Here is a 14170-nt window from a genome sequence, read left to right on the forward strand (position 1 = left end):
CACAACTTCTTTATCCATCTGTGGACATTTACACTCTTTCCATGTCCTGGCTGTTGTACATAATACTGCTCTGAACATTGGGATGCAGATATCTTATAGGGTTAGTGTTTTTGTTTCCTTTGGATATATTCCCAGAAGTGGAATTGCTAGATCATATGATATTTCTATTTTTAATTTTTTGAGGAACCTCCATACTGTTTTCCATAGTGGCTGCACCAACTTACATTCCCCAAACGGTGCACGAGGGTTCCCTTTTCTCCACAGCCAAGCCAGCATTTGTTGTCTCTTGTCTTTTGGATGATGTCCATTCTAACAGGCTTGAGGTGATATCTCATTCTGGTTTTAATTTGCATTTTAATTTCTTTTGAATGTCCACTGTAGTCACGTGCCAATAGAGATGGTTTAAGGCAATTCCTAACACAGACTCCAACACTATTTTATAACAACTCCATTGGAAAAAACCCCAAAATGACAGGAAATGATTCAAACCTTTCAGAGTCCTGAAAAGGATGGGATCAGAGAGGGGCCCCACTCCTTTCACATTCCGTGCTTGAATTCGAAAGTAATACATAGTGTCAAGGTTGAGATCCATGATTTGATGTGTAAGCCGATCACCACTGATTGTTTCCATAACCCAGTCATCAATTGGAATGTTCTTGTCCAAGGTATAAAACAAGATGTAAGCTGCATGAATAAATGAACACAACGTTGATTACTGTACTGACTACATGCTACACTTCTGCTTCCAAACATCCATGTGTACCAAGTATAATTTTCAAGGATTATCATATATCCACAATCTATAAAGCACAGTAGTTTGGCAAGTAATGATGTTTTTTTGTATTGCAAAGCTTAGAAAATGAATTGCTTCAATGTACAAAATCTAAAAGTGGAATAAGCCATTTGAAATAAAAATATCTGCCATATTTAAAAAATGTGAGGTTTCTGCTGCCTATAAATCCTGATTATTGGTTTGCGCTAATATATAGGCATGATGAGAAACATAAAAGACAGATAACCAGTCTGTATCATTTTCCCTGTATCCAATAATCAAGATAAGTAATGTTTATTTTGGCTAGTGTTTAAATAATAAAAATAGATTGAAAAGTATAAAATGCCCTATATTTTTAAAGTGTTATAAAAATAAATGATCTTATTTGGTTACTGTAATAACTCTGTGACGTTGGCAGGGGTACTGTTGCTGTCTTTTCATAGATGATGAAGTTGAGCATGACCCAAGCTCAGTGATAAAAGGGCTAGGATAACATCCTCTGCTACCATACCAAACATCCAACACCATTTCCCCCCGTCCATCCCACCTAGGCAAAAATAAACAAACAAAGAAAGAAAAAGTATTTCTGGATAACTGTAGGTTATCTAGTTAGTATCTCAAATATTAAAAAATCCATCATTTGATAGTATCATTCATCCTCTGTGTTAGGGGATGAATAACTGTAGTGTATTCAGTGGTGATAGTTTAATATGCACCCAAACAGATCCAGGTATCCCTGTAAAATATTCATATTCTAACATTATATTTAGCTAATATTTAAGCTAGCTTTTATCTAAAAGCATTAATTCATCACTTTATATTACACTACATATTATATCAGATGATAGTGTAATATAAACTGTAAAATAACTCATTGCAGGCGTCTTTGCTACATGAATGTGGTGTCAGCCTCTACTTCTATCAAATTTCTGCAATGGTATCCGCATCAGATAGGCCGCAAATGTCCCTAGGTCTATTCTTATGCATTGAATACATTCTTTGTAAATAATACTTTTTAAAAAGAATTGTCTTCCTTTGATTCCCCTAGTCCTTCCTTTTGAGTCCCGCTTGTCCCATCCGGACTGGGGACCTTCACGCATAGATATTTCAGTGGTCATGTCACAGGTTCTTTGACTCAGATTCACTTGCCTTCCAAAATAACCATGCGTATTACCTACATCTCAGCACAACTCTTAATTCCACGAGGACTGATTTCCATACTATCCTTATTCCTACTTCCCTCTTACTCCTCACACCTTTCCTTACTTTCTCCATCCAACTCCTACCTGGCCATCCAGGTCTAGTTTATGCTACATCTAACATATGAAACGTTCCTCTATAGTGAGCTCTCCTTTCTGTACACTTTGTAACCCACTTCCATAAAGTATAAGAGTACTTGTACAATTTTGTATCATTTTCACTTAATCCCATAGTGATTTACAGAATTATGCCTGGGTTTGGAAGATGCATTATACACAGTGAACTGGAGAGTTTTTCCTTGTGATTCTGTAGGATTAAGCAATGCCACAAACTCTAACACCCAGAAGTCCATTTGTCTTAAATTCAGATCAATGCTGAAAACTTGCATCGATTTTGCTTTGGCTTTCACCTTTTCCCAACTTCATTGTTTTTCAAATCTGCCTAATCATAAGAATTACCTGGGGACTAGGTATAGGTTACAAAACATAGAGCCCAAGAAAGGCCATTTTGATTCAATAGGCATGGCAGACAAGTCTTGGATAGCCCCTCAATTATCCCTGCCTCCTGGCAGTTACAGCTTTGTGTAGTCTTTTCTCTCTGAGTGTACATGGGACCTAAGTCTTGCTTTTAACCAACAGAATATGGCAAATGTGATGGACTGTCACCTCCATGATTATGTTACATAAGTTATAACTTCTGTCTTGCTAGCAGACTCTATAGACTCTCTCCTTTGTTCGCTTTGATGAAATAAGTTGCCAGATGGAGAAGACCATGTGGCAAGGAACTAAGGCTGGGCTCTGATCAACAGCCAGTAAGGAACTGAGTCCTGCCAACAACTACATAAACTTAGAAGCAAATATTTTCCCAGGTAAGCCTCAAATGAGATATCAGCCGAAGCTAACACCTTCATTGCCAGCTTGTAAGAGACCCTAAGGCAGATTACCCAGCTAAGTTGTTCTTGGATTCCTGACTGACAGAAACAGTGAGATAGCAAATGGGTGTTATTTTAAGCTGCTAAATTTGTGGTGATATTGTTACACAGCAGTAGCTAACAGGTTAATGGTAACCCCAGTAAACTGCACCCCAGTTGATTTCTGTGTTCCAGTAAAGTCAGGAATCACTGCTCTAGTTGATGATGTGAATTCTGCATATTTTGTGGTATATTTGTTGAGATGTTGATGCTGCAGATATGAATAAGTAAGATGTGGAGAGCTCAGGGGAAAATAAAAGACTGATCAAGATAAAGAAGTCTACAAAATTTATAAAGGCTATATGGCTCCTCCCTCTGGCTGATATTAAAATTGGAAGACTATAATTCAAAAGGGATTATAAAATATCATTGGATAAAGGAGTTGTTTCTGACTCATAGATGTCCATTCTTTGATAACTCAGCCCCTGAGATCAATATCAGTACAACCTCCTAATATTCTGTGAGCCAGAAAAGTCTCCATTCTTGTACCCAAAGAACCATATCTACTGAAAAGAAGACTCTGGCACTAGTAATATTGTTCTAGCTTTTATTATGTGCATGTCTTATCTCTTCAAAAGAATAAAAATATTCCTTTAGTTCAGGAGCTATATCTTATATTACTTCTTATTCTTCAAAGAAAACTAATAAAATAGTCTTCACACAACAGGTATTGAAACTCACTTGTTGAATAAAATCCCCTAGCCTGTAAGTATATAAGTTTTGAATTCATGACATTTAAGAAAATTGTTGAAGTTTTCATGGGCGGTTGTAAGTACATGATGAACTTGAAAGTTTGGATAATTGTGCTCCCATCTCAAGTCAGCTACACTTACTCCTGATTTTCTCCATTTACCAAATGAGAATATAGTATTTGCCTTCATGTAATTTTTTTCTATGTGAAGAGTATTCACTGAAGCATTTAAAAGTGACAGTTCTGGCATCAGGTAAGCAAAGTTGAAAGTGCAGGTTCTGACTCCAAATTGTATTTGAGCAATTTCCTGAAATTTATTTTAAAAAGCCTGTCATTGGTTGTAAATTTGAAAACTGAGTTGGAGAATAGAAACAAGAGTACATCACTCAAAACTCTAAAATCTAGCCTTAGAAAAACCATACAACTTCATTTGGATATGTGAGTTTGGCATGTTTTGAGGCTATTAAATCCATTGTTGAAGTCTCACCTTATAGATTTCCATTTAACCACATAGATTGGGACACATTTATAGGTTTCTCACTATCGTTCTGTATCTATATGTTCATTCCTCTGTGTCCAATTCCCTGTCATTCTCCATCCTTTCATCTTACATTTTTTCCACTTTATTTTTATCTCTTACCCACCACCCTGGGCAATAATAAAGTATCAGTATTATATTCTGTCATAGGTTGTAAGACCTTTTGGGATTATTAATTTACCTGGGCATTCCTACATTGAAATATCATTTGTGTAAATACTTAAAAAACGTAGCATCATATACATCTTTCATTTTGACGCTACTTATACAAATAGGTAGCTGTAATTCCAGAAGCAAAGTGTCAGAAAGTAGTCACCTCCACCTCTCTTCTCTCTTCTGTCCCTTTCCATACTTCCTCCCACTCATCGGTGATTCCCTTCCGCGGATCAGGTAGGTGGATAAGTACTGGGAAGACTGAGATACATGATGTGGCCCCTCTCAGCAAGGAGCTCAGCCCAGTGAGGGCTTCTCATCTTTAAAGAACTGATTCTGATAATCATATATATAGGTCGATATATAAAAAAGGAGGACCTGTTTTCTCCTTTTTTTGTGGTCAAAAATTATAGGTTATGGATTCAGGGAGGCCTGACCTCAAATCATAGTGCTATCATTTACTAGCTTTGCAACCCTGAGCGACTTGAATAATCCAAGTATGTCTTAATTTTCTTAACTGAAAACAAGTTGCTGTGAGATAATGCATTTTAAAAACTTAATATATGAGTGTATTTCTATTACATTATCTTTTACGTAGTAACTACCTAGTAAATGCTAAGGCTTTTATTTATTTATATTAATAAAGCTTAAGAAATATCTTGTTTAGAAGCTAGAACTACATTTTCAAGTCAAACAATATATTTAATATCAATTTAATGATTATTCTGCTCAACAAGTGTTTATTAATTATCTATTAAGTGTCAAAGATATTGTTACTGGGGAGAAAGCATTGAACAAAATCTGAACCCTGCTCTCCTGCTGCTTTCAGCCTTGTACTATAAGCACTTAGATTTTCTCTTATGATAATATGGAAAGGGGATGGACAGGAAGAAGTCAAGATGACTAAGTTTCCAACTTTTGCTGCTGGGTGAACTGTGGAGGCTTCTAAAAAGATGAGAGTAAGAATGTTTAGATACATGACTCCAGTGTGAGTGCCCAGCTGGGTTCACAATCCCAATGGGCTAACAACCTATTCCAGAATATAATAGTGCATTGTTTGGCCATTTGTGGTAGGTGATAGAGCAAAGAATGGAAGAATGGGAGAGAGGGGGATTGGGGAATAGAACGAGGTGACACTAAGACAGACAAGTGGAAATGTACAATATGAGGGATGTGTGTATTTAGAATTCCTTGGAGGGAGACATAGATTCCAGAGACATGAGATCATGTTCACTGAAGTCCTGGCTATAGTGCAGATACTTTTTCAGAGAAAGTAATGAAGGGAATGAAAAGATCTGCATTCTGGGAAGTAACACTTATGGAACAGGTGGAAGAAAAGTATGCTTAGGAGACTGAGAAGTTATAGCCTGGAAGTGGGAAGAAAAGTGGTTAGATGATTTTACAAAAGTCAAGAGAGAGGAGAATTTCAAGGGAGAGGAATTGGACTAGAGTATCGAATGACACGGAAAAAGAGGGTACAACCTTAGTCATTAGATGGTATTGATAAGGAAACAATCTTTGAGGCTCTAACTCTTTTATCTGCACAGGTCCTTGATCTCAAATAATGTTAGATGTTGCATTTATTTAGATCAGTGTTTCACAAATCTAACTGTACGTTAAAATCACTTGGGGAGCTTTTACGAAGTACCACTCTCAATCCCTCCTCAGATAAATTAAATCATAAATCAGTTGAGCATCATTGATTTGGACCAGTAGAATACTGATAAGAAGAGAAAAACGCAGTGCAATAGTTAAGACTAGGAGCCTGAGTTTTACATCCCAGCTCTGCTACTTCTTCGTTATTTGACTTTGGGAAAGTTATTTACACTGGAAGGCCCTCAACTCTTTATTTCAAAATGAAATAATAGGAATATATGATCGCTTATAAGACAAAAATGCTTAGCAGAATGCCAAGCATGTAGTAAATGCTTAATTCATTTTGAACCATTTTCTTCTGAAAATGTCAGTCTAAATTCCTAAGATGCCAGTTTATAATCAAGGAATTTAGGCACTGGAATTACCTGGATCTCCTCTTTCATCCTCTTTTTTGTTTAATCTTCTGGAAATATATATATATATACACACACATATATATTTATATATATACATTTATAAATATATATATTTATAAATTGATGATCTGGTTCTGTTCAGAGTACAATAGTGAACCCTTGTCCTAAAATGAATTTCAACTGGGAATAATAATCTAAATTATTTCAGGGCTCACCGGGTATCAGGGACTTTTCTCAGTCCTTTATTATAACAATTCTACAAAAGAAGTTCTAAAGTAAGACTCAGGGAGGTTAAATAACTTGCTCAGATATCTCCGTCAGAAGCTTGGGTTCGTAACCACCCTGTTCTCCTGCTGTGCACATACAGGGATTTACGAAAACAAAGAAATACAAAAGTAAGATGGGAGTATAACCCTCCACACAGGCACACGTGTGCTCTGACACACTGAAAAACAACTCACATCTTCCGTTGTCCTTTCACAAGAAACTGAGTGTGGAAAATCTGGGCTCTCAGCCTATCGGTCTGATATTTTGAATATTTTATCATCCTACTTTTTGAAGTGATTTGAATGAAAGAATCAAAATATGCATAGAACAGAAGTTGTTTTAAGTGTTGTTTAAAGTTGTTTCAACGGTTTTTAGTGTTTGCTCCCTGTTGAATTGAGTCAAAATATCTCAACTTGATAATCACAACTTGGTTTTAATAAATGAAGCAGTCTTTAAAGGTGAAAAGTATTTCATCCCATACTTTTACTACGCCATTGTACAAGAATGGATTTTTAGTATTGAGAACTATGGAACGTACACCTCTAAATAAAATATGTGGATACAATTTCTTATACATGCACTGTGACATTGGCAGACAGAATTTTATTGCTCAGATTAATTGGCATTTCCTAATATGGGACAGACTTCCACTTTTTCCAACTGAAAAGGAAAATTAAGCTTTTTTTTCAGAGTTGAAAACACACTCTGGGGCCCTGAACCAAGATGGCGGAGCAGAAGGATGTGCTCTCACTCCCTCTTGCGAGAACACCAGAATCACAACTAGCTGCTGGACAATCATCGACAGGAAGACACTTGAACTCACAACAAAGATACCCTACATCCAAAGACAAAGGAGAAGCCACAATGAGATGGTAGGAGGGGCGCAATCACAGTAAAATCAAATCCCATAACTGCTGGGTGGGTGACTCACAGCCTGGAGAACACTTATACCACAGAAGTCCACCCACTGGAGTGAAGGTTCTGAGCCCAACGTCACGCTTCCCAACCTGGGGATCCGGTAACAGCAGGAGGAATTCCTAGAGCATCAGACTTTGAAGCCTAGTGGGATTTGATTGCAGGACTTTGACAGGACTGGGGGAAACAGAGACTCCACTCTTGGAGGGCACACACAAAGTAGTGTGCGCATCGGGACCCAGGGGAAGGAGCAGTGACCCAAGGGGAAACTGAGGCAGACCTGGTTCAGTGTTGCAGGGTCTCCTACAGAGCAGGGGGCTGGCTACGGCTCACCGTGGGGACAAGGACACTGGCAGCAGAAGTTCTGGGAAGTACACCTTAGTGTGAACCCTCCCAGAGTCTGTCATTAGCCCCACTGAAGAGCCCAGGTAGGCTCCAGTGTTGGATTGCCTCAGGCCAAACAACCAACAGGGAGGGAACCCAGCCCCACCCATCAACAGTGAAGCAGATTAAAGTTTTACTGAGCTCATCCCACCAGAGCAAGAGTCAGCTCTACCCACCACCAGTCCCTCTCATCAGGAAACTTGTACAAGCCACTTAGATAGCCCCATCCACCAGAGGGCAGACAGCAGAAGCAAGAAGAAGTACAATCCTGCATCCTGTGGAACAAAAACCACATTAACTGAAAGACAGACAAGATGAAAAGGCAGAGGGCTATGTACAAAATGAAGGAACAAGATAAAACCCCAGAAAACAACTAAATGAAGTGGAGATAGGTAACCTTCCAGAAAAAGAATTCAGAATAATGATAGTGAAGATGATCTAGGACCTTGGAAAAAGAATGGAGGCAAAGATCGAGAAGATGCAAGAAATGCTTAACAAAGGCCTAGAAGAATTAAATAACAAACAAACAGAGATGAACAATACAATAACTGAAATGAAAACTACACTAGAAGGAATCAATAGCAGAATAACTGAGGCAGAAGAACGGATAAGTGACCTGGAAGACAGAATGGTGGAATTCACTGCTGCAGAACAGAATAAAGAAAAAAGAATGAAAAGAAATGAAGACAGCCTAAGAGACATCTGGGACAACATTAAACACAACAATATTCATATTATAGGGGTCCCGGAAGGAGAAGAGAGAGAGAAAGGACCAGAGAAAACATATGAAGACATTATAGTCAAAAACTTCCCTAACATGGGAAAGGAAATAGCCATCCAAGTCCAGGAAGTGCAGCGAGTCCCATACAGGATAAACCCAAGGAGAAACATGCCGAGACACATAGTAATCAAACTGGCAAAAATTAAAGACAAAGAAAAATTACTGAAAGCAGCAAGGGAAAAATGACAAATAATATACAAGGGAACTCCCATAAGGTTAACAGCTGATTTCTCAACAGAAACTCTACAAGCCAGAAGGGAGTGGCATGATATACTTAAAGTGATGAAAGGGAAGAACCTACAACCAAGATTACTCTACCCAGCAAGGATCTCATTCAGATTCAATGGAGAAATCAAAAGATTTACAGACAAGCAAAAGCTAAGAGAATTCAGCATCACCAAACCAGCTCTACAACAAATGCTAAAGGAACTTCTCTAAGTGGGAAACACAAGAGAAGAAAAGAACCTACAAAAACAAACCCAAAACAATTAAGAAAATGGTCATAGGAACATACATATCGATAATTACCTTAAACGTGAATGGATTAAATGTTCCGACCAGAAGAAACAGGCTTGCTGAATGGATACAAAAACAAGACCCATATATATACTGTCTACAAGAGACCCACTTCAGACCTAGGGACACATAAAGACCGAAAGTGAGTGGATGGAAAAAGATATTCCATGCAAATGGAAATCAAAAGAAAACTGGAGTAGCAATACTCATATCAGATAAAATAGACTTTTAAATAAAGAATGTTACAAGAGACAAGGAAGGACACTACATGATGATCAAGGGATCAATCCAAGAAGAAGATATAACACTTATAAATATATATGCACCCAACATAGGAGTACCTCAATACATAAGGCAACTGCTAACAGCTATAAAAGACAAAATCGACAATAACACAATAATAGTGGGGGATGTTAACACCTCACTTACACCAGTGGAAAGATCATCCAAAATGAAAATAAATAAGGAAACCGAAGCTTTAAATGACACAATAGACCAGATAGATTTAATTGATATTTACAGGACATTCCATCCAAAAACAGCAGATTACACTTTCTTCTCAAGTGTGCATGGAACATTCTCCAGGATAGATCACATCTTGGGTCACAAATCAAGCCTCAGTAAATTTAAGAAAATTGAAATCATATCAAGCATCTTTTCTGACCACAACGCTATGAGATTAGAAATGAATTACAGGGAAAAAAACGTAAAAAACACAAACACATGGAGGCTAAACAATACGTTCCTAAATAACCAAGAGATCACTGAAGAAATCAGAGAGGAAATCAAAAAATACCAAGAGACAAATGACTATGAAAACACGATGGTCCAAAACCTATGGGAGGCAGCAAAAGCAGTTCTAAGAGGGAAGTTTATAGCTATATAAACCTACCTCAAGAAACAAGAAAAATCTCAAATAAACAATCTAACCTTACACCTAAAGGAACTAGAGAAAGAAGAACGAACAAAACCCAAAGTTAGCAGAAGAAAAGAAATCATAAAGATCAGAGCAGAAATAAATGAATAGAAACAAAGAAAACAATAGCAAAGGTCAATAAAACTAAAAGTTGGCTCTTCGAGAGGACAAACAAAATTGATAAAACATTAGGCGGACTCATCAAGAAAAAGAGGGAGAGGACTCAAATGAATAAAATTAGAAATGAAAAAGGAGAAGTTACAACAGACACCGCAGAAATACAAAGCATCCTAAGAGACTACTAAAAGCAACTCTATGCCAATAAAATGGACAACCCGGAAGAAATGGACAAATTCTTAGAAAGGTACAACCTTCTAAGACTGAACCAGGAAGAAATGGAAAATATGAACAGACCAATCACAAGGAATGAAATTGAAACTGGGATTAAAAATCTTCCAACAAACAAAAGTCCAGGACCGAATGGCTTCACAGGTGAATTCTATCAAACATTTAGAGAAGAGCTAACACCATTCTTCTCAAACTCTTGCAAAAAATTGCATAGGAAGGAACACTCCCCAACTCAATATATGAGGCCACCATCACCCTGATACCAAAACCAGACAAAGATACTACAAAAAAGGAAAATTACAGACCAACATCACTGATGGATATAGAAGCAAAAATCCTCAACAAAATACTGGCAAACAGAATCTAACAACTCATTAAGAGAATCATACAACATGATCAAGTGGGATTTACCCAGGGATGCACAGATTCTTCAATATATGCAAATCAAACAATGTGATACACCGTATTAACAAATTGAAGGAGAAAAACCATATAGTCATCTCAATAGATGCAGAGAAAGCTTTTGACAAAATTCAACACCAATTTATGATAAAAACTCTCCAGGTAGTGGGCATAGAGGGAACCTACCTCAACATAATAAAGGCCAAATATGACAAACCCACAGCAAACATCATTGTCAATGGTGAAAAACTGAAAGCCTTTCCTCGAAGATCAGGAACAAGACAAGGATGTCCACCCTCACCACTCTTATTCAACATAGTTTTGGAAGTCCTAGCAATGGCAGTCAGAGAAGAAAAAGAAATAAAAGGAATACAAATTGGAAAAGAAGAAGTAAAACTGTCACTGTTTGCAGATGACATGATACTATATATAGAGAATCCTAAAGATGCCAACAGAAAACTACTAGAGCTAATTAATGAATTTGGTGAAGCTGCAGGATACAAAATTAATGCACAGAAATCTCTTGCATTTCTATACACTAATGATGAAAACTCTGAAAGAGAAATTAAGGAAACTCTCCCATTTACCATTGCAACAAAAAGAATAAAATACCTAGGAATAAACCTACCTAGGGAGACAAAAGACCTGTATGAAGAAAACTATAAGACACTGATGAAAGAAATTAAAGATGGTATCAACAGATGGAGAGATTTACCATGTTCTTGGATTGGAAGAATCAATATTGTGAAAATGACTATACTACCCAAAGCAATCTATAGATTCAATGCAATCCCTATCAAATTACCAATGGCATTTTTTATGGAACTAGAAGAAAAACTCTTAAAATTTGTATGGAGACACAAAAGACTCTGAATAGCCAAAGCAGTCTTGAGGGGAAAAAACCGGAGCTGGAGTAATCAGACTCCCTGACTTTAGACTACACTACAAAGCTACAGTAATCAAGACAGTATGGTACTGACAGAAAAACAGAAACACAGATCAATGGAACAAGATAGAAAGCCCAGAGATAAAGCCATGCACCTATGGTCAACTAATCTATGATAAAGGAGGCAAGGATATACAATGGAGAAAAGACAGTCTCTTCAATAAGTGGTGCTGGGAAAACTGGACAGCTACAAGTAAAAGAATGAAAATAGAACACTACTTAATACCGTACACAAAAATAAACTAAAAATGGATTAGAGACCTAAATGTAAGGCTGGACACTATAAAACTCTTAGAGGAAAATATAGGAACAACACTCTTTGACATAAATCACAGCAAGATCTTTTTTGATCTACCTCCTAGAGTAATGGAAATAAAAACAAAAAATAAACAAGTGGGACCTAATGAAACTTCAAAGCTTTTGCACAGCAAAGGAAACCATAAACAAGACAAAAAGACAACCCTCAGAATGGGAGAAAATATTTGCAAATGAAGCAACTGAAAAAGGATTAATCTCCAAAATTTACAAGCAGCTACGTAGCTCAATATCAAAAAAACAAACAACCTAATCCAAAAATGGGCAGAAGACCTAAACAGACATTTCTCCAAAGAAGACATACAGATAGATGGCCAAGAAGCACATGAAAAGCTGCTCAACATCACTAATTATTAGAGAAATGCAAATCAAAACTACAATGAGGTATCACCTCATACCAGTTAGAAAGGGCATCATCAGAAAACCTACAAACAACAAATGCTGGAGAGGGTGTGGAGAAAAGGGAACCCTCTTGCACTGTTGGTGGGAATGTAAATTGATACACCCACTATGGAGAACAGTATGGAGGTTCCTTAAAAATCTAGAAATAGAATTACCATATGATGCAGCAATCCCACTACTGGGCATATACCCAGAGAAAACCATAATTCAAAAAGACACATGCACCCCAACATTCATTGTAGCACTATTTACAATAGCCAGGTCATGGAAGCAACCTAAATTCCCATCAACAGATGAATGGATAAATAAGTGTGGTACATATATACAATGGAATATTACTCAGCCATAAAAAGGAATGAAATTGGGTCATTTGTTGAGACGCGGATGCATCTAGAGACTGTCATACAGAGTGAAGTAAGTCAGAAAGAGAAAAACAAATATTGTATACTAACGCATATATGTGGAAACTGGAAAATAGTACCAATGATCTGGTTTGCAGGGCCGAAATTGAGACACAGATGTAGAGAACAAATGTATGGACACCAAGGGGGGGAAATCGTGGGGGGTGGGGTGCGGGTGTGATGAATTGGGCTATTGGGATTGACATGTATACACTGCTGTGTATAAAACTGATGACTTATAAGGACATGCTGTATAAAAAAATAAAGTAAAAACTTAAAAAAAACCAAAAACATTGTATTGTTCACATAGACTGTGATATGACATTTATTTAAATAAATTGGAAAATTGGGTAGTATATGACTTCTTTTTTTTTTTTTTTAATATGACTTATTTATCCTTTACCCCAATATATTTTTTTTTCTATCAGAACTTGTTTTTATTTAGACAATTTCTATTTTGTTTTTTTTCTTCTTAAACTTATTACCTATTGATTTACCATATGCTTATAAATATCTGTTTATAACATAATAAAAGTCATCATGTAAACAAATCAAAATCTACAAAAGTACTGAAACAGAACCAATGAAAATAGATCATAACAGTAAGGGGAAGAAAAAATTAGAATGAGCCACCCTCAGTTTCAAAAAGCGTGGCAGAGTGACAACTGAGTATAAGATTTGGGGGAGATTTTATGTCTCTATTCTTTTTCCATATATGCCAGCTCAAATGGAAATTCTGTTTGTTATTGCAGTAAGAGCAATTTATTAGAGAAAACTAGTCTTCAACTTAAATTTAAACCACATTTGGAATTTTCACATTATCTTTTCATTTTGTAAAATTCAAAAAGTAACTCACATAAAGTAAGTGTGCCATCTGAACTGTTATTTCCAAGCTTATCTCTGTATCACAGAATGACTGAATTGCTTTGTTAATTTATAATAATGCTATCCACTGCTGGTATGCGAGAAAAAGAAGAAACAGGAGTGACTCTTACATGCGCCTAACCCAATGGTTATAGTTAATTGGACTACAATGTGCACATTTTTAGTTATACAATATTCTTCATAATAATTATATGCTATGGAGACATGTATTAAAAGCCTAAAGTGACCATTTAAATGCAAAATCTCTGATAGAACTCCATTATATTTTTCATACTAAATTAACGTTACAGGCTTCTAATGGATGCTTTAATTAGGCATCGATGTTATCAGAAATATTTGGCAAAATAACATCTTTC

At 36.7% G+C, this 14170-nt stretch overlaps 1 protein-coding gene across 1 annotated transcript in view; it reads right to left on the minus strand.

The window, feature by feature from the left end:
* Positions 1-14170, minus strand: part of LOC137204223 (netrin receptor DCC-like) — a 132423-nt gene that overhangs the window by 18772 nt on the left and 99481 nt on the right. Inside the window, exon 9 of the mRNA XM_067701459.1 lies at positions 490-684. Coding sequence (XP_067557560.1) covers positions 490-684 — 195 coding nt within the window. The remainder of the gene's footprint in view (positions 1-489; positions 685-14170) is intronic.

The sequence above is a fragment of the Pseudorca crassidens genome, chromosome 12 (genome assembly GCF_039906515.1).
Source record: "Pseudorca crassidens isolate mPseCra1 chromosome 12, mPseCra1.hap1, whole genome shotgun sequence".
Taxonomy (NCBI): domain Eukaryota; kingdom Metazoa; phylum Chordata; class Mammalia; order Artiodactyla; family Delphinidae; genus Pseudorca; species Pseudorca crassidens.